This window comes from Palaemon carinicauda, chromosome 13 (genome assembly GCF_036898095.1).
Source record: "Palaemon carinicauda isolate YSFRI2023 chromosome 13, ASM3689809v2, whole genome shotgun sequence".
In the NCBI taxonomy this organism is placed as follows: domain Eukaryota; kingdom Metazoa; phylum Arthropoda; class Malacostraca; order Decapoda; family Palaemonidae; genus Palaemon; species Palaemon carinicauda.
Genome location: NC_090737.1, coordinates 26,417,801 through 26,444,362, shown reverse-complemented (window position 1 = coordinate 26,444,362; position 26,562 = coordinate 26,417,801). Strand labels below are relative to the sequence as shown.

Here is a 26,562-nt window from a genome sequence, read left to right as displayed (position 1 = left end):
TGAAGGTAAGGACACACGAAGTTAGAGCTGTCGCAACTTCCGTGGCCTTTAAACAAAATAGATCTCTGCGAAGTATAATGGACGCAACCTATTGGAGAAGCAAGTCAGTGTTTGCGTCTTTTTATCTTAAGGATGTCCAGTCTCTTTACGAGGACTGCTACACTCTGGGACCATTCGTAGCAGCGAGTGCAGTAGTGGGTGAGGGCTCAACCACTACAATTCCCTAATTCCATAACCTTTTTAATCTTTCTCTTGAAATGTTTTTATTGTTGTTTTTGGGTTGTCCGGAAGGCTAAGAAGCCTTTCGCATCCTGGTTGATTTGGCGGGTGGTCAAAGTCATTTCTTGAGAAGCGCCTAGATTAGGGGTTTTGATGAGGTCCTGTTGTATGGGTTGCAACCCTTGATACTTCAGATCCTAGGGGTCGCTCAGCATCCTAAGAGGATTGCGAGGCTCCGTAAGGAAGACATACTTAAAAAGGCAGAGTAATTGTTCAAGTCGACTTCCTTACCAGGTACCTATTTATTTTGTTTTTTGTTATTTTGATAACTTCTAAAATGAAATAAAAATTCTTAGCTCAGAATAATGTAAACATATTTTGATGGTCTCTACCCACGCCCCTGGGTGTTAATCAGCTATTATAATCACCGGCTAAGTTAAATATTGAAAAATGTTATTTTGATAAAATAAATTTTTGAATATACTTACCCGGTGATTATAAATTAAAGAACCCTCCCTTCCTCCCCAATAGAGACGCAGTGGACCGAGGAGAAAATTGAGTTCTTTGTTTACATTGAGTACTGGGTATCTGGACGACAGATGGCGCTGTTGGGTACACCCGCAACCTGTGTAGCGATCGCTGGCGAATTTTTACCTTAGAGTTTTCTGTCGAGCAACAGAGTTGCAGGTATTATAATCACCGGGTAAGTATATTCAAAAATTTATTTTATTATCAAAATAACATTTTAATTGTATCACTAATTCTTGTAAATAAGGGAAGTGCGTGGTATATACCTATGTTGTCTCTTGGTAATAAGCATCACATGCAATTTTTTAAAGGAATGCATGTCCTCCCATAAGCTTTGCTAAATTCACCATAGACAGGAATGCTGCTGTTTCTTTCAGTGTTAAGCATTTTATAACTTATTCAAGCTCATCATGATTTAGTTTAAACATATACTCAGCTTGTTGCTTAAGTGTACCAGAAATTAGATTTTTGTTACTTGGTTTCAGATGTAATTTGACAATTGTAATGCTCTTCAGTTCAAGGTAATATGTTATAAGATAAAATTCTGAGACTAAGTAAGTGTTACCATAGAATTATAGGAAAAATAAAGTTGACAAAGGCATACATTTTGGAAATTCTTCAAGTTTTAAGTAGCCATTTCTAGCAGGCAGAAATTTAATGTTATTGATTTTGAATTTTGTTTAGGTAATTTCAAAATACAAACATTTTTATTATTTGTAAATCAATGTCGGCTAGTTTAGGTAAGCTACTGGTATTTCATGTTGTGCTGGCAACTTTTTATCCTTATATGGGATCAAAGAGCTCTGCTCTCTTCAAGAACTAATACCATAGGACAGCAGAAATTGGTACCTGGCAGATGCTTTTTAGTCTGGTGCCGGTCATGTCGTCTTGGGAAATGGGTGCAGTTAGTGGATCTTAGATTATCAGTGTACCTCTGAAAAAGTCATTGTGCAAGCCTGCTTAAAGGTTTTACAGAACTATGTCATAGCAAAATTTTAAACGATTTTGATATTCTAAACTTGTGTGAACTCCTTCCGAGGGCTTGTAGGTATGTGCCAATAAGCATATGAGGTCTATATTACAGGTATAAACTCTGCAGCGTAGTAATTGGAGGACAATTTGTAATGGACGCCACCTTAAATGCTTCTCATCTGATATGTTTGTTGAGACTAGACAGGTTGAAGATCCCAATTTTTTTGTTGGGTATCTTTGATATACTTAAAAATCTGGCTTGGAATTTTAGAGTTTTCCATTTCTCTATGGCTCCTTTATAAGGTTTTTACCTTGATAATTTTCGTCATGGTGGCGGTTGAGGTCCATGACCAACCCAGGCCTTTTGAGGCTATGTTCAGTCCTCAGCGAGAAAAAGCACAATGCTTTTGATAATGTTGAAGACCAGCCCTGACCTGCAGATGTTTGTTATTAAGGTCCCTTTGAAATGAATTGGCGCACATCCTTCCTCTTGGCTGCATCCAAGTGTTCTTTTATCTCTATAAAATATTGTGAAGCACTGGGGATTGGGGCTCTGCCTGTAAAGATTGGAATTGTTGCCTTTTAGGTCAGTTTGATTCGAAGTTGTGTTGTTGGTCTCTTCATAGTTTGTTTTGTGAAATTTTCCTGGTCCTTTTTAAAGGTTGGAGTATTATAACAGAAAATCTTCCCGTTTCTTACAAGGGGCCAAAAGCTTTTTATCCACCTCTATTCTTGGGTAGTGCCATAGCCTCTGTACCATGGTCTTCCACTGTCTTGGATTGGAGTTCTCTTGCTTGAGGGTACACTCACGCACACTATTCTATCTTATTTTTTTTTTCTTCCTCTTGTTTTTTTGAAATGGTGTGTTGGGCAGGCTTAATAGAAGGGCCATGGATGCCTGGTGGTTTATCAAGAGGTTGTCTTTTCCTTTTTCTGATTATTTTTCTTCTCAAAACCATCCTTACTGTCCTCCCTTCAGTTGGAGTGGCTATCCTGGAGGGTATTTAGCCTTGCATGGTGTATCGGCTCCTCCATGTTGACCAGTTTTTCCGACTTCTTACTATAGTCTATGGGTATCATCAATCACTTTGTTTATAATTCTGTACGTATTGTTTTTGTTATAATTCTTGTTAATCTAGTTTTTAAGTATGATGTCTCTTTTTTATTTCTATTTATTCTTATGCTGTCTGGAGACATTGAGCGAAATCCAGGACCATTACGTCCTAGATTTCGTCAATGTCGTCTTCTGTATTGCAATATTCGTGGTCTTCATGCAAATATCCAAGACCTTACAGTTGCGTCTAGACAGTATGATATTCTTTTGTGCTCAGAAACTTTGGTTTCTAATATGAGGCACTCATCTGAGCTCCTTATAACTGGTTTTAAGAAGCCAATAATGTTGAAACGTGAAGCCATCCCTAGGGCCAGGGGAATGGCGGTGTATATTAGGACTGAGTACCCTGCTTCTCATAAGTCCTGCTATCAATGTGGATGTCATGAGATTCAGGTAATAAGAGTTTGTGGCATGCATAACAACTTTTATTTGTGTTCGATCTACCGGAATCCAGACATGGATGATTCTATCTTCGATTGTCTTCTTACCATTATGGCTAAGATACAAGAAGATGATAGAAAGGCTTCTTTTGTCTTTGTTGGTGATTTTAATGCCCACCATAGGGAGTGGTTAAGTTCTATCTCTCCTACCGATCGCCATGGCTTAAGAGCTTTAGACTTTGCCTCTGAATCAGGCTGTGAGCAAATCATAAATGAAGCTACTCACAGGTCTGGTAATTGCTTGGACCTCGTATACACTGACTCCCCTGGCGTTATAACTAGTAAGGTTGGTTCTCCAGTCGGGACATCTGATCATGCCTTGATTTCATTATTAGTGAAGACTGAGCAGCCTGTCCCTGATATATCATATTCTTGTAAAATTTATATGAAATCCCAAGCAGACTGGAATGGGATTTTACATGATCTTTTGTGCTTGAATTGGTCACAAATATATAATAGTGTAGATCCTGTTGTCCCTTTGAATGAGAATCTAGTCAACATAATTGATAGGCGTATCCCTTCTCGTGTGCTAAGGTACCGAGTGAAGGACAAACCGTGGTTCAATGATGATTGTAGACGTGCTTATTTGGAGAAACAGGAGGCCTATCATCTTTGGAAGGGTAACAGATCAGATTTGACCTGGAACAACTATACTCAGCTTCGAGCTTTTGCTCAGAGAGTTTATGCCTCGACTGAAAAGGAGTACAATTTAACCATAAAAGAAACACTTTCTGGTACAACTCAGGAACGTAAATGGTGGTCTACCCTTAAATCTGCACTCTTTGGTGTAGATGCAACAGTTCCTCCTTTACTTAAACCAGATGGATCAGTCAGTCACTGTCCAAAGGAAAAGGCCACCCTTTTGGCTGATGTTTTTGACAGTAAACAGAGTAATGAAAAACTTGAACTTCCTCCTTCCTGTTTTCCTGAGGCTAAACTAACTAGTTTAGCTTTTCGATCTCGTGAGATTAAAGCTCTGTTGGTGGAGCTTGATGCTTATGGAGGTGTAGACCCAAATGGTATTTTTCCTTTGTTTTTTATAAAGACAGCAGATTTCTTAGCTCCAAAGTTATCTGTTATTTTGCGCAAGTTAGCAAGAAGAGGAGCTTTTAGCACTAGTTGGAGAATTGGTAATGTTACTCCTCTATGTAAAAGTGTTTGTGGTAGCTCAAGTCCCACTGATTACCGCCCAATTTCCATAACTCCCATATTATCTAAAGTTTTTGAACGTCTTATGGCAAAACGTCTTAATAGGTTTGCTGAAGGTAATCATCTCTTCCCTAGTTTGCAATTTGGTTTTCGTAAAGGCCTTGGAGCATGTGATGCCCTTCTTACAATCTCCAATGCTGTACAGAAATCCCTTGATTGTGGTCGGGAAGTTCGTATGATTGGCCTTGATTTTAGTGCTGCCTTTGACCGTGTTAATCATGAGGCCCTTGTTTTCAAACTGAAACAGTTGGGAGTGGGTGGGTCGTTTCTTAGCATTATTATTGATTTTTTAAGTAATAGATCCCAAAGAGTTGTTGTTGATGGGCACCATAGTGATTATAGGAATGTGATATCCGGTGTTCCACAGGGTAGTGTTCTTGGCCCATTACTTTTCATACTATATACACATGACATGTGGTTTGGCCTAGAAAACAAGCTTGTTGCATATGCAGATGATGCTACTCTCTTTGCATCAATTCCATCCCCTGAATGTAGATCTAGGGTTGGTGAATCCCTTAATAGAGATTTAGCTAGAATTAGTGCATGGTGCAAATTATGGGGTATGAAGTTGAATCCTAACAAAACTCAATGTATGATTGTAAGTAGGTCAAGGACGGTGGCTCCTCAACATCCGGATCTCAGTATTGATAATGTTTCTTTAAATATGTATGACTCTTTCAAAATTTTAGGTGTGATTCTCGACAGTAAATTTACTTTTGAGAAACACATAAGGTCTGTGTCTTCTTCAATTGCACAAAAAATAGGCTTATTGAGAAAGTCTTTCAAGATTTTCGGTGATCAATCTATTCTGAAGAAGTGTTTTAATTCTTTCATTCTACCTTGTTTTGAGTATTGTTCTCCTGTCTGGTCTTCAGCTGCTGATTCTCATCTTAATTTGTTGGACAGAAACTTACGGTCTATTAAATTTCTTATTCCTGATCTAGATATTAATCTCTGGCACCGTCGTTCAATTAGTTCATTATGCATGTTGCATAAGATTTTTCATAACTCTGACCATCCTTTACATTCAGATCTCCCTGGACAATTCTATCCTGTTCGTAATACTAGGCAGGCAGTTAATTCTAATAGCCAGGCCTTCTCCATCACGAGGCTCAATACTACGCAGTACTCTAGAAGTTTTATTCCAGCTGTTACCAAGTTGTGGAATGATCTTCCTAATCGGGTGGTTGAATCAGTAGAACTTCAAAAGTTCAAAGTTGGAGCAAATGCTTTTTTGTTGACCAGGCGGACATGAGTCTTTTTGTAGTTTATTTATGACATATTTGTTTTTGATGTTGTTAATAGTTTATATATGACATGTCTGTTTTGACGTTGTTACTTATTTTAGAATTATTTATTGTTAATTTGTTCTCTTCATTTATTTATTTCCTTATTTCCTTTCCTCACTGGGCTATTTTTCCCTGTTGGAGCCCCTGGGCTTATAGCATCTTGCTTTTCCAACTAGGGTTGTAGCTTGGATAGTAATAATAATAATAATAATAAAAAGTGGAGTACTTTTATCAAATGTATGGATATTAGTCTTTGCTTTATTCACTAAAGGTTGAGGGAAGAGGGATTAACTGAGAGGGTTGCTGTAAAAGAATCCATCCACTTCTATCTTCTCCATATCGAAATTAGTAAAAAAGGTGGTATCTCATTTCAAATTTTATTATGACCAAAGTCTGTCAAACCTCTTAACTAGGCATGAACAATAACATTACTAGAGATGCACTGGTAATCCAAGATACGCCGACAGCACTCATTTCCATAGAAGATATTACTGACACCAGACTAAGGAGCTATTCTGCTGTGCGTCAAGCTCTACTGTACTTTAGTGTTAGTTCCTAGAGATGACGCAGCCCCTCCCCTTCATCTAAACCCATTTTTTTCATAGGATATTAAAGTTTGAAACCTTCCTTTTTAGATATTGGAATTTGTATGGACAATATTTTTTTTTATTTTTTTGTAGATGTTTATTCATTATAAGCTTTATTTTCTTTGATGGCAAATAAATTCCAAAATTTACATTCCTGGAATACCATGTATCTTTGTAATATGGTTTTATTTTCTAAAGGAACATTCTTTACATTTATTGGTATATATGAATTGTTATATGAATTAAAGGAAATCATTCTATTTCATGAAACTGAATTGTGTTTCCAGGAATTAGAGAATGGGGAAACAAAGGCTATAGATATAAAAAGTGGTAGTAGAAGATCATCTGGATCTGGTTTAGTATCACCTCCTCAGTCAGCATCAGTGGGCAGAAAACCTTCAATACTCTCGCAACTTGTCCAGCGAATGAAATATGGCAGCAACGATAACCTTAGACGTAGGAGTATACGACCAATCGGTATGTACAGCAATGAAAACTAATCAGAGCATGTATGTGTAATTGCTTCTTGTCATAGCATTGTAACTGGTAATTGGGATACGTGTTTCAACAATGACACAAGCTTCAGTTTAGTTTTATTTTATAACTGATTAGTTGAAAACTTGTCGTACAGTGCTTCATGTATGATATGACAGAATAAATACTGTGATATTTTAACATGCACAACCATTTTAATTATTTTTCTATAAAGTAAGTTACTGGTGAGTGATAATAATGTCCTTAATTTTCCTTATGAATTCATAAGGTTAGATTTAAAAATATCATTTGCAAGTAAACCATATTTTAGAACCAGTCAAACGAGTGTCAAAGTAATCTTAGCCTTCGATTTTTTTTTAAGAATATTTTTTTTCTGGGCATCTTACCATGTAGTTTTTCATTTTAAGCTTAGTAAATCTATGGTTTATATTTTATATCATACTCATAGTTAATAATAACAGAATTAAAATTAAATCTTATAATTTTGTTGCATGATATTCTTAACTACAGACAATTTAAAAAGGTAAAAGTTGGTCAGAAAACGTGGACTTTTCAATTGGAGATAAGCAAATAGTGGTGGGTTATAAATCTCAACACAAAATTAATTAAAGAAAACATAGCAGAAAAAAAAATATTACGTGCTTAAAAATAGAGAGAAATTCAGGTCATAATTATAAAATACAGTAGGTGCATCAAAAATGTCTTGACATTGATTAACATTGAACCCTGCAATAAAAGGTCTAATAGGGGAAAGTGCTGTCTGTTTTATTGAAAATATCTTTCCCTGAAACACAGTATCAAGCAAAATCACCAAATTGTATACAGGACTATCAAAACAAGTTGAGATTTACCACATGCTTTTGTTTTTCACCTTGGATGCCATAGTTAAGGAATGTAAATTGAATTAAACCCATGAAAACAAATATCACTACAAGCATGGACCAAATAAAAAAAACTGAATACAGTGCTGGAAAACATTAGCAGTCAATCTCTGAACTGTTGTACTTTTTCCTACCAATTAGACTCATATAAAATTGTAAGAAATTCTATACAAGATTTCATATTTGTAAGTGATTTTGTTAATAAATGTAATTACTGTATATTCAAAATCACTTATATATAATGTATTGATAACATGTTTACAATGAGCCTTATATGTTGGTAGGGAGCACAACTTCGATGCGTACATCAAGAAAGCCTCGTGGTTTCAATAGATCGGCCTCAAGGATGTCATCCACTTCACAAGTTACCAGCCAAAGCCGAGAATCTGTGACTAGAAATCCCACATTACTCACTCAGGTAGGAGTGAACTTTGTGATTGTATGCATAACTGTATTATATTATTTTGAATGAAATTGAAATTTAATTTTTTCATAGCTATGTGTCTGTACTTAAGAAATCTTAGATTTGGTAAAGCACAGTACCCTATTTTTAATCTCTGAAGACTAATTAAGCTTTACATACTTTAGGATAGCATTATTAAAGATGCAAGGACACTAACCCAGGTATTGAAAAAGCAAGAACTATTTCATAGTAATTTATTTGCCAGTTTTAAATATCTATATACTGTCGGAAACTTCAGTTATTTTATCTGCTAAATTCTTGTAAGGATTGAGTTCTCATACAGTATAGTAATGGCTTTTGAAATTAAAGATATAATTTTAAAAAGTAATTTCTTGCTTATTCCCAACTATAGATCCTAAGACGAGTCCATAAGAGGCAGAATGTTGTTCCAAACCCTAGCTTCAACTTGCTCTTTACTTAGTTTACCCTATGCAAATAATGTACATATTAAGTCAATAAAATATAATGAATTCATAACAGCACTGTAGTGTAATCAAAATCCAATATTCAGATGATTGAATTGAAATGAATCAAGAAGTAAACAGTATTATGGCCATCAGGGTATAATACTGAGTGTTTAATGTGCTGCATGTAGAGCGTGCTAGAAATAGGAATGAATGGCGAGCGATTGTGACGCAGTTCCGGTAGGCCCTGCTGCTTCCTCCGGTGCCTTAGATGACCGCGGAGGTAGCAGCAGTAGGGGATTCAGCATTATGAAGTTTCATCTGTCGTGGATAATGTGGGAGGGTGGGCTGTGGCACCCTAGCAGTACCAGCTGAACTCGGTCGAGTCCCTTGTTAGGCTGGAGGAACGTAGAGAGTAGAGGTCCCCTTTTTTGTTTTGTTTCATTTGTTGATGTCGGCTACCCCCCAAAATTGGGGGAAGTGCCTTGGTATATATATGTATGTATGTATGTATGTATGTATGTAGAGGATCAGTAGTTCTCTACGCCATGAGTATTATTTTGTAGTTACTCAGCATATCCATAATATATTACCTGTAATGATGTAATGTTAGTGGTTAGCTGTTGATAATATCCTCAATATTAGGATTCCATGCTTATTATTAATATTAAATGGAAATCTGAATGTAGAGAACTCAATATGTCAAAGTATCTGGGAAGTAACATTAATTCTACCCTGTGTATTACAGTATCACAGATTTATAGATCCTACAAGCAGGAGTATCATAAAAAGAAATTTAGTACAGTATTTAAATTTGATAAAAACATACACTATTGGATAATTATCATAACCTTTTTGGTATGTAACTATTAAAGTAAAAATAACTTCTCATGAATAAAATTAATAATGTATATTGGTGGTAGGCAGCTGATGTATATATTAAATTTCCACTTTATTTATTTTATCTGAATTGGTATTCTTGATCCGTTACTGTAGAGGAGGCAAAGAGGAGGTAACTGCTGCATAAACATACTGGAGGTTGACAGACATGGGCAACACAGCAGTCATAAATACCATCAGACAAGTGTTAAAAGGCAATAATTATGCAATTTACACGATGTAGAGCGTTGATTGTCAATAATGAATAATTATATCTTGAGACCGAGTAGATAATTATGACTGCCTTGTCTGTGTATCACCAGGAAGTTGTGCAGTCAGTAAGAAGATGACCCTGCCAAAAACTGCAATATAGAAAATAAAATTCTTGTGAATCACTTGATACCAAATATATTTAGAAAAGTAATACACTTTGCATGGTTGAAAACTTCATTTATGTGGTTACCAGCAGAGTTTATTGCTACAACCAGAGTATCGCTGACATCACTTTCTGCCATCCTAATGGATGAAATGGGTTAATGGATATTTGGTATCTGGGTGAAACTTTCACCAATTACTCTCACTTACTAAAGTACTAAAGTCAGTATAGAACAGTGGAAAAAAAGGAATAAGTAATGTGTTTAAACATTACCCTCAAAAGAATCTCACATAGAAGTGTTCTGAGTTGCACAAGTTTTCTTTATGAATGTTTGCTTTCATAACTCAAGGTAACATGAGAAATAACAAACGTATGATTAACATAATTTAATTCCTATGCTAGTGAGCACAGTTTAGACTACTTAGATAGCAATAATATCAAAAATAATTTCTTATGTTAGTAAGCATAGTTTAGGGTATATAGATAGCAATTAGTACTAAACTTTTCAAATGAAAATAATATAAAAACTTGAGTAGGCTTTCTACATGTACTTGGCCACACTTTCAACATGTGTGGGGTTAGTATGTAAACATATAAAAAGGTAATCTGGGGACTGAATGGGCTTTACTTCCTCCTTCATATATAAGACAAGAGCTGCGTATCCTACCCTACTCTTCAAACTTTATGACTTTTAATGAACACTCAAACATTATAACTGATAGTAGGAAAAATCATTTGTTCAATAAGGTTATAACAGTATCTTCATTGTGCTCCATTTACATAATTCTTGTAAGTATGAGTGAGCTCTTGATTATTTATCCTCTAGTTAAGGTCTTAGGGAGGCTAATGAAATCATGCTCAAACCTTATCTGTTTAATTTTTCAATAGGGTAGTGGCATCTTCCGTATGTCTGATTTGTCCATAAACACAGCTGGACGAGATGATCCCATAAGTCCAAGAAGTGCTAGCAGAGGTCGCATGGAACCAAATGATGATGATCAGCCAATACACATAAGAATAAAAAGAAGAGATAAAGATGGTAAGATTTTTATGCATGTGAAAAATTATTTTCACACTTTTTTGGAGATCCAATTTGTTTCATTTCCATCAAGTATACCTTGGAAAATTAAAGTGCTATTAATTGAGAAGTGCCTACTTCACAGTTTTGAATAAAATGGAAAACCATAGAATTTTTCTCCCATGCTGTTATGTAACCCCTCTGATGGACTACTATACTGCCCTCCATCTGTCATGTCCTAACAGACAAATGAGTATAACATGCAGAGTATGTGCAATGACAAAGATCAAGTTTTGTAATGTGTTCAAATGTACTTTACTTACTTATCCAATATGTTTATTTATTTTCATCTTATTACTAGCAATGGAGAACAGTTCATATTTGTCATACTACTGTACATTTATGTTATTGATGTTACATTTATGTATGCGTTAGTTATTTACCAAGATATTGCCTCAAATGTGAGCAAGTAAGTTTTATTCATGTACATTCAATAATTTTTTGGTATACGTTTGTTGGAACACAGATTGTTGCTTTTGTCTTTTGCTGCCATCATTGTGACGTTACCAATAGAATTTCCAACTTCAATCCTCTGTAATTGGAAAAGAAGATATGATATACATGTACAGTATTTAAATAGTTTTAGTAAATGTTTATATCCAATTCCAAGCTCATCTCCAGTCCAGGCCAGCTCTGCAAAAATAAAGTTTGACTCATTGGGGTGTTAAATCTTCTTATTTTGATTATAAAAATCTCCTGTCCAAGAAGTTCCTTTGTTTTTTTATACATGGTTGAAAGATATTATAATTCACTGGGTGCTTTCATCCTGGATTGAGAATGCTGGCCCCAGATTTCAGTTGGCTTTATCTTCCAGCCATTCAGGTACTATTCTTATGGATGATAGGTTAATGATGAACTTTTAAAAGGAAATGTTTCTCATGTAAAACTTCTCTTGAACCTTCTGGGTAATTTGGAGATTTTTCAAAAGTCAGTTATACAACCAGATTAACAGATTATTTATTTTGTTTTGAGGATTAACAGTTTAAGGTATTTGAGTTAATGCATTCAAAACAGAAGCACCCTGAGATAGCTCACATGTACATGAGATTTCTGGGTCCTGAGGCTTCTCGTATTGGGACATGGCAGATGAGTGGTAGTATAGTGGTCCCTAGGATGGGGTAACATGGCAGCAAGATAGGAACAAGATTATAATTTTATATAATTATTCTATCGTTTTGAAATTGCCACTTATGAATTGTTAACATATTTTTAAAAAGTAAGTATGGAAATATATGAAATAGATAATATTGTTGATTTATAAGTTCAAATTTTCTAATTTTTCTTCCTTTCAGTAGCTTTAAAAGTATCTTTTAAATTTTCAAATTAAAAATGAAAACACAAAACTTTAAATATTTCATAGTAGAGTTCCTGGTACAGTATTTTCACCAGTGAGCTCTTGTTACTATTGCATTAGTATTAATCTATAATATTATTTCCTTTCTTGGTGTATTCATATTGTGTTAAGACAGTTGAACATATTTTGTTAGGACAGTTGATGTTTATCAGTGTAAATTGCTATTAATTTTTCTGATGGGTAGGATTTTTGTTGTCCCTTTTCTAGACTACATGTTACAAGAAAGTTGTTATCTTTCATTGGAAACTTTCCCTTCCCCTAACTCACCTTGGGTAGACCGCTTCATTTTATTTCCAAGAAAATCATGTAAAATCATATATTTGATTTCTGTCCCCCAGTCCCCAGTCTTCCCTTGCAAATTTCTATGGCACTACATTTTTAAGATTTATTCCCTGATTGGCATGGCTATTAATAGACTGAAGTGTATTTTATTATGAATTTTCACAGTTAGAGTTTACTATTTAATGAAAGAGAGTTTACTATTTAATAAAAGTGATAAAAGATAAGATTTCCTTACTGATTTCTCATTTGAAGCTCAATTGTTTGAAGGAGGCTTCTATTTCTTTTAAGGTCAATACTTATCACAGATGATGTGATTTTCTGCCAACTCATATGAGCATAATTTGTTTGATCTGTTGGTGCCAGGTTATTCCACAGGCTTTAAAAATTACAGTTATGATAAAGCATCAAACTGGTATTTGCTTTAGATTATATTTGTAACATTGTTTCTCCAAACAATAGGTTACCATGTGATTTATTAAATTGATGAATTTATAGTTTTGGTATTACATTTTTATTTTACAGGCCGTGTAATCAAATCGCCTTCATCAGATGAATTTGATTGTGAAAGTGAATCAAGTCGCACAAATCTCATAGGTAATTTGAAAAAGCCTGGATCCCGGATGTTCGCATATGAGGTATGTCATATTTGTTTATCAATAGAAGAAACTCTAGCACAAGTTTGTTTTAAAATAATGTTAAAGATATATCTACAATAATAATAAGCATTTCTCGCTTGAGATATTATGACATATAATTCAGTAAATAATCTCTTAGAAGAACTCAAGTGGTATTAGTTAAGAGTTCAATTACTGTATAAACTTCTCTTACATCAGATAGCAATACTTTGGAGTTGTCTGTTGAGTAGCACTCTCGACATTCTGAGTGAGATTCTTTATCCATTTACTGGGATGATTTTAGAAAATCAACAATCCTCAGATTTTATGATATATTGGTGTTTCTTTCCTTTCTTTGCCATTCTTGGAATTTTTTCCTACTTCCATTTTCCTATCTTCTATAATTAATCTTTTTTTCTTTTAATAGGCAGCCAATTGCTTCATTGGTGTTTAATACCCTTTTTCCATCGCTTTTCTATAATGGTGGTAAATGCCCATACTTTTTCTCTATTCTTCTGGCAGAGCTATTAAAGATGGTGTTTGTCCTCCAACGCCGCTTGCAAAGTAAGATCCACCTCTTTGGTGGTGCATGGAGTAGGAGTTTGTTCCTCGACCACAAACATGGTATACGTGCCCTTGTGAGGGGTTAACTTGGTATTCATGCATTCCCATTCAGTCAGGGCCCAGACCCAGGCGAACTGGGCCTGCTCCTTTGGGAAGATAATAGTCTCCTTCAGCACTTTTTCCACCCTGACAAGCGCGTCCTCTGTCAAGCGCGCGTAACCTGGGAATGGGAACTGCAAACCCGGTGGGTAGAACTCAAAGTCCTTCACCGGACGGGTACCACAACCTTCAGTAGTCAACATGCCCTCCGAGAATGGGGCATGCAGGGCCAACCTCCACGGGTTGCTCTTCACAAACATCGGGAGCTTTGATGCATGCGGGACCACAAACTGCTGTTGCCTTGGAAGGCCGGACCGCAAGAGAGTCTTCATCATGGTCTCTTGATTCTCCAGTCGTTGGGCGAAAGAGTCCATCGACTGTAGATGATCAGCAAGGACCAATATGGCATTGCACAATACTCCCCATCTTCTCTATAAGCTTACTCGAAAAGGACACCGGATCAAAAGTCAGTTCCGGGGACTTAGCCTATGAGCTCCTCACTCTCGAGCCCTGAGCCATTGGGGAAACCTTTTCCGAGACCGACCGTCGCTTAGAAGCCGAGGATGGCCTGACGAGGAGAGATTTAAGTATTTTGGAAGGCTTGCTAGTCTTAGGTGAAGTCTTCTTGACGTGCTTAACTTTAGGAACTACCGAGCATGACTTGTCCACGACCTTACCAGTAAATCCCTGAAAAGAAGAAAGAGAATGCGCTGGATTAAGGAAAGGAACCTTAGACCGCATGCTACCTGCCTCACCTACCACCCTACCTGTACCAGTCGAATCAATGACCATAGGTTCTTCATCCAAATTAATCGCAGCCACATCATCGAGAACATCATCACCCAGTCCCACCAAGTCATCATGGAAGGCTTGAGTCTCCTCGCGAATCCTGGCGACGATTGGTGCCGCCACATCAGATGCCACTGCCGCTGACATCTTGGCATTAGGCTAAAGGAGGGAACACATCTCCGCCAAAATATAATGCTGCTTGGCCTTAACGTTCCGGCCAAAACTACCAACCCAGGTCTTGGGGGTCGCAAGAGAAGCGCTCTTGATGGCGGGAGAGACCTGAAAGAGACATTCCCGTTAGAACACACATCATAAAAAGGGAGTGCAGGTAAATAAAGCATTATCGCTCCAATATCAGTATGTAGCAAAATTATTGTTCCCACAAAATTGTAACAAATATTACAAAAAGTCTGAACAGACAAAAAATAGAAAAAGGGGAAAGAAAATAGTACATAATGAATCACTCGTAACGTCAGAGACCAGAGCCTAACAAATCTCGCTCGCATCTGGATGCCAGACCAAAAGATCAGTCACTTGGACCGCACACCCGGCATGAGAACGACAAACCTCATGCCCACAAGGCTGTTGCAACACAGCAGTGTATGCCCGTAAGATAATTTGATATGTGAGTATAAAATTAACTTGTGCCGGGAACCCCGGCGAAATACTGAAAGAATTAAATTCCGCCGTGACACCCAGCAGAAAGCATGCTTGCTGAAGAGCTAAAGGAATTAATTATACAATAGCATTCAATAAGCATGTTACCCCCCTGTCATGTCAGAAAAATATAAACATAAATGTCCCGAGCCCCAAAAACGAGGAGTGGATTAACCATGAACCAGTCCGCCAGACCCAAAGAAAGAAAATTATTATGAGTTTCTCAGCACACGGGATACCCACTGGAGTGGGGAGCATAACCAAGAAGGGATAAGCAGACTAGAAACAACCATCGAAATCTGTAGGCTCCGGAATACATAAAATTAAATGAACTAAACTTAATTACAGACTGGGAGAATATGAATAACAATGTGGGGCCGGAAGACATGCGTAAATCCGGCGCAAAAACTCAATGCTATGTAAGTAATATAGCTCCGGAATACATGCATCAATTCGGCACAAAAATTAAATGCTATGTATTTAACTCTAACACACAATATAACCTCCGTCGCAGCCCCCCTCTCTCTCTCTCTCGAACCAACCATATATAAAAATACGTAAATAAATCTAGGATTAAGTAAGGTATCAGAACAGTAGGATATCTGAATCCAATCAAAGAAACATAACTACCATTAGTAGGTACGATTCTCAAATTATCCGGGCCCTCCGGAATGGAAGGATAACAAGGGTGGATAACCCGAGGGGAGGGGGTGGGGGGCGTGAGGCTAGGCGCATACCCAGTCCCGTACGACTGGTGGCCAACCAAGACGAAACGAGGAGAGAGCGCCACCTGCAACAACGCACGGAGCGTAGGAGCCAGCTCCCACCTCGGGTGACTTCCTGTTTTTTAAAAGCACATGACCCAAGCCTACTCCCCTATGTAGGGAGTGGCGAAAGGCGTAAAGGTGGAGAGGACACCAAGAGGGGGGGAGACTGGCTCAAAATCAGGTGACCTCTGTGATCGGAGGGGGTGAATACCCTCCGAACACAAAGGAAAGACCCGATGAGGCGGCAAGAATGTGGCTTTCCGCGAAGCACGAAAACAAAAACAGCATATAATGGCAGACGTGAAACTCAAATAAATATATTAAAAGACTATGAAATTCAATTAAATAGGCATCACAGAGTAAATTAGGGGGAGAGGAACACGGCGTAAAAGGAAATAATAGCTAAACGTTCCAAAATTGGGTTGTTGCCGACTTGTAGAGAAAACTAGACCATTCTAAACAAAAATTAGGCCTCCAAAATCGGGTAAAATACCGACCTGGACAGGCAGAACTAAAATTAAAACGCGTTCCGAATCCCCGTAAAAAACTAAAAAATACATGAATTCTCGCATGAAAGGCTACTGACCGAAGCCGCGCACTGCTCGGCCACATACACTAACTAACACTGTCCAAATAGCCCAAATAAAAGACAAAAACTTGTCAAAACATTCAATTACATGTCCAGAACACATAATGAGACTACAACTAGTATGAGGAACTAATTGAAAGTCAGACAAAACAAAGAGATCACAAGGAAGCGACACCAAAATGGCCGCGTACACACCCGTAAGGGAACGTCAACAAAGCGGCTGAGATAAAAACCAACAAGGTTATTAAATTAATGAGTGTCGCTACCTAGAAATCCCAAACAGACAAATATAATACTCAACTTGGGAGCAGGGATCTCCAAAACGCCGGACATCTTCAAAAACACAAAACAACACAGAACTATGAAAAACATGTCTGAACCTTTGCTGGTGCTAAGGAGGAGTGAGGGAGGGAGCATGGGTTGGGGTGAGAGGAGGATAGTCGTAGTAGAAGGCAGCGGTCAGGTGTAGATCGGCACCTCGTAGTTCTGGGGGATGTTGAAGAAGGAGAGGTCTAACTGGTGAGGGACCTATGGTCGTGGTTCTGACACGCCCCAGTTACTATACTGACACTCATTAGAGTGAACGAGCTGGGTTTATTCCTGGCATTCCACGCATCTTTTTTCTCTGGTATATTTAGCAATATTTATGCATTATCAATGGTGCTATAAGGAGCATTTCACGGAGCGACACAGGTTGAGCCCAGAAAAGTAATTTCTAATTTCTTAACTCCCAAGCCTGAGTCATTCAAGTTACACTTCATGCCTCATCAATTCCACGAGTCTTAGGTGAAGGTCAAAATGGCTATTCGGTGGGGGTGGTGTTGGTACTTGGCTTGCCCTCTACCCACCATTAACTACTAACATCTCATTTTGATTTTTAATAGCCTAGTTTCCAGATTCAGTGAAATAGAACTTCCATTAAAGGACTTGGTTCGTATGGTTAAAAACATAAATTACTTTTTAAAGATTGTGATTATATTGGAAAGCTGAAAGCTTTTAAATCCTATAGCATTGTGACTTTGGGTTAAATATTGAAATGAAATATTTTATAAAAAAAGAAGTTGACTGTGTCGGAGACATTCTGTTATTATTTATTGTGATTAAATTTTTCTACTATGGGGATTTCTTGAGAGGAGAGTTTGCCGTCTTATAATTTTTTTAGAAAAATTTAATATTTTGGAAAGAATTTTTTGGGGGGAATCTTGGAGAATCTGGTAGTAGTAGCAAAAACAAAGCACTTTAAAACTAACTACATACTGTAGTTACAGAAAACAATAGTACACTTAAATTAAAAAAATCACTCACCCCAAATATATGGTGTAGTTATTTTGCTAATTGTGCATTACATTTTATTAAAAAAAAGTATGTAACAAATATAAATGTTTTTTGATTTCAGTTTTCTGGGTTATATATTGCTAAGATTCTTTCCTCCTGCAGACTATGAGTGAGGAGAACTCGGAGGACAACAATAATTTGAAGCGTGCTAAAGCAGATAACAAAAGTTTGGGAAGTAGTTGTTCTATCCGGACATCCATATTTCAAGGAGATGAGGAGGAAAATGATAAAAGCCTTGATGTTGATGAAAAAATAGCAGGTTTGTTCAACTTTTGTTATAGTATGAAAAATCTGAACTTTTATTTCACTTATTGATTATAAATTAGCAATTTTTTTTTTAATAGTCTGGGTTAGTGTCTTTATATAATACAAACATTTCAGCATTGTAGGTAAATTAATGTCTGTCTTTATACCATATTTAGTTTGTATTTTTATTTTGGAGACCCTTCCAAGGCTCAATGGTAAGTCTAGGTTGAATCTCACTCTGGAAATGACATCTTCCATGATAAATTTCCTTTATTTATGTAGGCTAAAGCACTGCTGCCTTTCTCGTGATGACAAATTTCTCTGTTTATGTGTACATTACTTTGTTAAATACCTTATTGAAGTTTATTAATTTTTCTATTTCTAAGCATTTAGATAAAGCATGAGATTTTTTATTTCCTGAGTAATGTGTTTGAAACTTTTAGATGTTTAGTGTTTTTACATTAGATTAATTGAAGTTTTATGCTCTTCCTGTTCATACATTTAGCAAAATTAAATTTTTAGACTGAATCAGAAGTTCTATAAATATGGTTCTACATCCATTTTCCCCTTTATAGCCTTGATGATTTCTATTTTTAATTTTGTATTGGTATGAGCTCTCTTGACATTTTCATAAAATATCGTTAATTGAGGTATTAGACACTGGAATCTGTGTAAATAAGTATAGTATAGTAATCGCTTGCTATATTGCGGTTCGCCTGTCATGCTCTCGGTACATCACAAATTTATAGACATATATATAATCTCTTATACAGACTCCTCTTTATATCATGGGTTTCTTATGTTTTTTTAGGTCATTTTTAAATAGCAATTTTTGTGCATATTCTTAATAAAATAGTTTATAGCAATAAATAAATATACAGAAATTTGATTTATTAGTGAGAGCAGTACATACAGTTTGTTTAGTTTGCCGGGAAGAAGAAAATGCATATTGTGGCATTGATGACACAGAGTTGCACTTGTGTGGAAAACGAGATTCGAGAAGTGTGAAGAGAGTAGTCTAACTTGCCCAGATTATTTCATACAAGTCATGCTATGGGTTAGCAGAGGAGACATGACCAATTAGAGCACACTGATCTATATCCTTGCTGCTGATAGGCTGTCAGACCACAAGATTACTCTCATGCAAACTGCAACATTCAGCATCCCATGCTGTCTAGTTTTCTTCTATGCATATGTACGTGACATCATTCTGCATTTGTTCTGTAACTGACATACAAACCACGCTATTTAGTAGGGGTTATTACTTTCGGCGTAGCTGAAATGACAAGCCATTGAAATTTTAATGAGTGTTTATTACCCCACCGCTAGTTAGCGGGTGGTAGGGAGGGTAGCCTGCTAACCCCCCCCCCCCCCCCCCCAACACACACACCTGTACTTGAGCTCTTTACTTTTGGCTCAGAGCAAGAATGGTTGTTCCTCTCTCTCCTCGCCTATTTTGGACTGCCATTAATTTTTGTCTTTTTACTTACTTTTCCTTATACTTGTCATATATATGTATAAACATTCTTTATGTTTATGTATATATTTGTGTATAGAAAAGTAAGTTTTCTTTTCAGTGTTTGTGCTGTGTGTGATGTACGACAACAACACTTGCGTAGCAGTAAGGCCACCACAGTTCCACTTCGTGGGGAACGACCTCTCCCTCTCTAGTCCATCGGTCTTCCCGTCGGCATTTATCCGTTAACTCGACCGCCGCAGAGGAATCGTCATCGTGCGCTCACCGATCTTCTTATGCGCGCAAGCACCGACGATCTTCCGCGCGCCGGTACCGATGGTTTCCCACGTGCGCTCGCCGATCTTCTCACGCGCGCAAGCACCGACGATCTTCCGCGTGCGGTTACCGATGGTCTTCTGCGCGCGCGCGCCGATAGCTGGGCGGCCAACATTCTGGTACGCGAGTACGCACCGACGATTTTTTATTTTCGCCCATACAGGCTCTTCATTCTTATCATGCGCGCAAGCGCGCAATCTGATTCCTGCGCTCTCTATGAAGTCTCGCCCGCCAGCAGTCTCCTGCCCGCGAGCCCCGGGTGTTCCCCAGCGCGCTCCCCAGCGCAATCGCCAATACCCTCCCACGCGCGAGGCTGCAGGACAAGGTGCGGTAAGGTCGCCATCACTGCATCCCCCCCCCCTCCCCGCAAGCGCAGAACAGCGCTCTTGCCAGTAGGGGGGAAGGTTCTAGAAAGGTCCAGGGATATTTCTTCCTTATCTTCTTTCTTCTTACAGGCGACCCCCCTCCTCCAGAGGGAGTGTCTGACAGTGCAGCCATCAGCCAGCAGCCCTGGTTTGGGGCTCTAATCAGAGCGGTAGCACAGGCTTTCAAGCCTGTTCTCTCTGAGTTGGGCCACAAATCCTTGGCTGCATCTACTTCCCTGAAGAGGAAAAGAGGAATTTTGGACGCGGTAACTTCCCCGAGGACGAAGCTGTCTCCTTGTAAGTCTTCGAGGCAGGCACCCTCCCCCCTCAGACATTTCTCCCTCCCCTTCGGACGAGGATTTCCCGTCCTCAGGGGAGTCACGTGAGGTGAGAGGTTCCCCAATCACACCATTGAGGGAAACCTCACCTCGCGCGTTAAAGTCTTCTCGAATAAGAGTGGAAAAGAGCCTGCCTCCATCGTTGTTGGCGTCCTGCATCCCTCCCAGGAGGGAGGGGAAGGACTCCAAGACAGTAACGGGAGGCCCATAGCACCGAAATCTACAGGCTCAGACATTCTTCCGTTATGGGAACGAACCTGTTTGAGCCCAAGGACGTGGAGCAGGCTGCTGAGAGGTGGAGGAAGTCACCAAGACTCCATCCTACATAGGGCTTTGATAGTCAAGCCCTATTAACCTCCAACACCCTAGCAGCCACGTCCCACCAAGACCACGAAACCGACAACGGCAGCGAAGACAGTGGCGTCTAAGCCCTTTCTGGTAAAGGACAAGAAAGGCGAGAAGTCCTCCAGGGGAGGGAAGAATCCTAGAGGGAGCAGCCAAGGCCGCAAATGCTAGGATTGGCAGTCCCCCTGCATGTCCGCCAGTGGAGGGATGCCTACAAGGTTGCGCAGATAGGTGGCAGCAACTCGGGGGCGATTCCTGGACGATTTCCGTAATCAGTCAGGGTTATCGCGTCCTGTTCACATCATCTTTACCTCCCCTGAGGAAGAATCCAGTGTCATTTAGCTCCCTTGCCATGGGATCAGCAAGGGGGCGGGCCCCTAGGGCAGAGGTCCAGATTAAAGCAAACTCCGTTCAGCATGGAGACCACAAACGCGGTCAGACTTGCAGTGAAACCGCAAGACTTCATATGTATACTGGATCTGAAGGACGCGTACTTCCAGATCCCAGTCCATCCGTCTTCAAGGAAGTACTTAGGTTTCAGCCTAGACCAGAAGGGGTACCAGTTCAAGGTGCTGTGTTTCGATCTCTCCACAGCACCACAGGGTTTCACCCGAAGTGTTCACCCTAATATCATCATGGGGACACAGGATCGGCATCCGTCTCCTCCGTTATCTGGATGACTGGCTGATCCTAGCAGACTCGGAGTCATCCCTTCTTCAACACCAAGACAAACTTCTAGGACTTTGCCAGGATTTGGGGATCATGGTAAATCTCGAGAAGTCCTCTCTGCTTCCCACTCAAAGACTGGTTTACCTAGGCATGATTATAAACACCAATCTCCACAAAGCCTTCTCATCAGATGACAGGATAGCAAGGCTGAGAGGGGTCGCAAGCCCTTTCCTCAGACGAGAAGAGCTTCCAATCCAATCGTGGTTACATCTCCTCGGTCACCTTTTCTTGGCTCGTCTAGTTCCCAACGATCGCCTCAGGATGAGATCTCTCCAGTGGCGGCTCAAGTCCCGGTGGAATCAAGGTTGCGATTCCCCTAACGTCATGATCCCTATGGGTCCTGCGGAATGGACGGACCGCCAGTGGTGGGTGACAGACAAGAACCTACGAAAAGGAGTGGATCTTCTCGTCCTTCCCCCGGATTTAATGCTGTTTTCGGATGCCTCAAAGAAAGGGGGGGGGGGGGGGGGGGGCACGTTCTGTACCACAGGACCTCAGGCCTGTGGTCAGAATCAGAAAAGTGCCTCCATATAAATTGTCTAGAGATGAAGGCTGTTTTGTTGGCCCTTCAGCAGTTCCAACAATACCTGGCAGGTCACTCTGTGGTGGTGATAAGCGACAACACCACAGTAGTGGCTTACATCAGCAAGCAAGGAGGTACCTTTTCGAAGCAGCTATCCCATCTTGCAGTAGAGACACTGAGATGGACCGAAGTCCACTCGATTCTACTATTGGCACGTTTCATTCCAGACAAGAGGAATGTGCTCGCTGACAATCTGACCAGAGCGTCTCAGATTGTGAGTACAGAGTGGTCTTTGTGTCATCTAGTAGCTAACAAAGTCCTGACTTTGTGAAGTTCCCCGACTGTGGATCTGTTTGCGACAGCGCTGATCTTCAAGATTCCAATACTTCCCCCCAGTCCCGGATCCCAAGGCGCTCTGGCAAGATGCCTTCCAACAACGGTGGGACAATATCAACGTGTACGCCTTTCCCCCATTCTGTCTGATGAGGAGGGTGCTCAACAAGACCAGAATATCGGTCAATTTTTCAGTGACCCTCATAGCTCCGCTATGGCATCACACGGAATGGTTTCCGGACCTTCTGCAACTCCTTACGGAACTTCCGAGAGAATTCCCTCCACGACACGATCTACTCAGACAACCACATGCCAGCATCTTCTACAAAGCTGTAGCTTGGCTACGACTTCACGCCTGGTGGCTATCCAGCATCTCCTCGCTGAGAGAGGATTTTTCGCAAGAAGTTGCGATTAGGATGTCTGGACATCTGCGAAAATCATCCGCATCTGTCTACCAGGCAAAGTGGAAAGTCTTCTGTGGTTGGTGTCGTGGAAGGGGTATCTCTACACTCGATGCCACTATTCCAGCAATAGCAGAGTTCCTTGTGTATTTGCGGGAAGAAAATGCGCCTTTCAGTCTCGGCGGTGAAAGGCTATCTCTAAGCCTTAAGTCTAGCCTTCAGGCTCAAAGGAATGATCTTTTCTTCCCCGCTGGAACTTTCCCTACTCATACGAGGTTATGAACTTACCTGCCCCCAGTCGGATGTGACACCTCCTCCTTGGAACGTGGTTCGAGTTCTCAGGTCTCTTAAGAGACCTCACTATGAACCATTACGCAAGGCTGCAGTTCGCGACCTTGCTTAGAAGACTGTGTTCTTACTAGCTTTGGCCAAGCGAGTCAATGAACTTCATGGTCTCTTATATGACATCGCCCATGGAAGGGTATGGGGGCGAGGTAGCGCTCAAATTCGTCCCTGAGTTTGGTGCTAAGACTCAAAGTTAGGTGGTGCCAGATGCTCGGTTCGACTCCTTCTGGATTCGAATCTCCGTTCTGTAACAGATGCCCTCTTAATGAGAGAATGCCTTGATGAAGTCATTGAGCTTCAGCACGGCATTTCATTCCCGTGCTGAATCTTGGTGACGGGCAAGAGGGCTCTCGAACTTCGGGAAATTGCTCCCCCAGTTTGAATCTAAATTTCTCTTTCATCTTTTTCTTCTGCTTAATATTACTTCGACCTTCTCCTAATTTTATCAACTTTCTTTCATCTTGCTGTCCTATCTCTATGATTATTATTTTTCTTAGTTATATATATATGTAGATGTATGCATATATATATATATTTATTTATTTTATTTGTTCATTTATTTATTTATCTATTTTTTTTTCTATTTTATTTAAATGGCGTGGATATTTCCACATTCGTTATTACTGCCTGCTTAGATGAATGGGAGAAGGGATCACGGTTGGGAGGTATTCGCATTCAAAGCTATATATGAGAGTATTGGATGATCTCAGCCATCCCAAAGATGGTTTGGACCTTTTTGGCGGAACCACTCTCAAGGGTTGGGTCATCGGAATCCAGGGGGATCCAATCCTTGAGGTGGGACTCTTGGCTTTTGGCCGGAAGCCCATCATTACAGATATGGGGAGGATGATTCCATACTACTTTGGTCTCAGTCCTAACAGGCGGGTTTAGCTTACACCTGTGCCTCTATATCTGTTTTGATGCTATCCTTCGGGTAGGGTATGGAGTGGACCATCGGGGAAGTATACACTCATTGTGCCGATAGTGGAGAATACAAATTTCCTTTCCAACGTATGATACTTTCTTATAATTCTCAAGCAGGTACCCCAACAAAACAACAACAAAAAACCTGAAAATCCCACCCTTAAATATGGACCCTTCAAATACTGACTCCCCATCCCCTGGATTTGCTGACTCCCCCCCGGCACTGTTGACGACTTCTGCTACTGTAATTAAGGAAAACTCTGTTGACGACCTTCGAACTAAAAAGGACCACTCTACTGATGTTAAAAAATCTAGCAATTTGGGTAACACAGGGAAACTACGATTCCTTCATGCTTCCCAAATCCCTTTAGAGACAAATTATGATGATATATATAGAGCATTTGAGTGCTATGGATTGATAAAGGAATTAAGGATGAGACTTGGAGATGAAAAATGGGACTCTTGGATATCTTTTGAAAGTCATGATGAAGCGTTTAATGCCATTAGTAATATTAGTAGTATCAAAATTAACGAATTGAACATCATGGGAGCTCTTTGTGATAAGGTCCCAAAGGAATTGGATGTGTACAAACCTGCTGATTGGTTTGAAAAAGATAGAAATGTACCCATGCCTTCACAGAGAAAACCCAAACCACCAATGTGGCTCTTAGCTGAACCTAAAGGGATAATAGGGAATTATTTTAAGATATGTAAGTTTATTAAAAAAAAAGTAGGAACCATAGCACCTGGAGATATATCTCATTTTGGGAAGAACAGTTATCTCATCCATGCCAAATCTTCAACTCAGTCTGCAATACTGTCTAACTTACAGACAGGCAGTGATGAAATTACATTGGAAATGAAACCTCATCTAAATTTTAGTTATGGAAAGGGAGTGGTCTTTAATAAGGACCTATACGAATTTACAGAGGAGGAGATACTTTCTATGTGTCCATTAAATGTATGGAAAGTGCATAAGGTTCCTGGAACTTCAATGATTATACTTACTTTCCAGGATGCTGATGTACCTTTCCATATTTTTATTGAAAATGAAAGGATTAAAGTTCGGCCTTTCAAACAAAAGCCCCTGCAATGTTTTAATTGTTTTAAATTTGGACACCCATCCAAAGTTTGCAAAAATGGAAAAATGTGTGGTATTTGCTCCAAAACTTATCATGGAGAATGTACACTTGAGGCCAGGTGTTCAAATTGCAATTTGAATCATAAATCAACTGATAGGAGATGCAAACTGTATTAGTTGGAGGAAGCTGACCTAAACAAATCAAGTTTAGAACACATAAGTGTGGGACATGCAAAAAGACTGTTGAATAAATCAACCAGCTATGCAAAGGCCTTAAAATCAAAGGTAAATTTACCACAGGAGACAGCAACCCCACCTAGCACTGCCAGTAATCCTAAGGAAAAAAATACAACCTCTGATAATAAAGTACTGCATGACAAGGTAATCATATTGCCTCCTGAGGCTTTGCCACAGCGTATTAAAAATGGGTCATTGCCCATTTCTGTACAGCCTTCGTCCCCCATTACCAACAATAGTACTAACCTCTCCCAGGCCATGTCCTTGCCTGATTTGATGGAGATACCACCTGACACCAAGTTACCAGGTGCACCTGTATTGGTGAAGGTGCAAAAACCTGGTAGCTCAAAACCTACTAATCGGAAAAGAGAGAGACCTCCATCTCTCTCGCCCCCTTCCATAAGAAATATCAAAATTACGACGTCAAATGAATATGATGATTTGTCTGTTGATATTTCTGATCTGGAAGTCAATTTAAATAAATCGGAAATTCAAGTGGAGGTTCACCAACCTCCTCAACAATCAGATCAAAAAGACAAAAAGAAAATCATAAATTCTAAACCCAATCTATCAAGACCCTCTTTAATAAAACCACCTAAAAATAGTGTTAGATCAAAAACTGCTAATGGGAAGACTCCATCCAAGGGGTCTACCAAATTATAAACCATAGTTTTTTCCTCCATTTTGCAATGGAATTGTCAGGGTTTAAGGGCTAAATATGAAGAACTTAAGCTCCTTATTCATGAGCATTCCCCCATAATTATTTGTACAGGAGAGCAAACTTGATCATAATGCCCCTTGTCCTCGCGAATACATTAATTATAGGACACCATATGATCACCAAGTGGGGAGCCATGGCGGAAGTCTCATATACGTTCGTCGAGATGTTCCCCAAGTTTCTCTGTCTATTCGTACACCT

At 39.4% G+C, this 26,562-nt stretch overlaps 1 protein-coding gene across 1 annotated transcript in view; it reads left to right on the top strand.

Annotated features, from left to right (window-relative positions):
- LOC137652236 (uncharacterized) overlaps positions 1–26,562 on the top strand; it is a 352,081-nt gene that overhangs the window by 285,929 nt on the left and 39,590 nt on the right. The window contains 5 exon segments of the mRNA XM_068385477.1: positions 6,646–6,835; positions 8,019–8,152; positions 10,745–10,895; positions 13,093–13,205; positions 18,087–18,243. Of these exon segments, the coding sequence (XP_068241578.1) occupies positions 6,646–6,835; positions 8,019–8,152; positions 10,745–10,895; positions 13,093–13,205; positions 18,087–18,243 (745 nt within the window).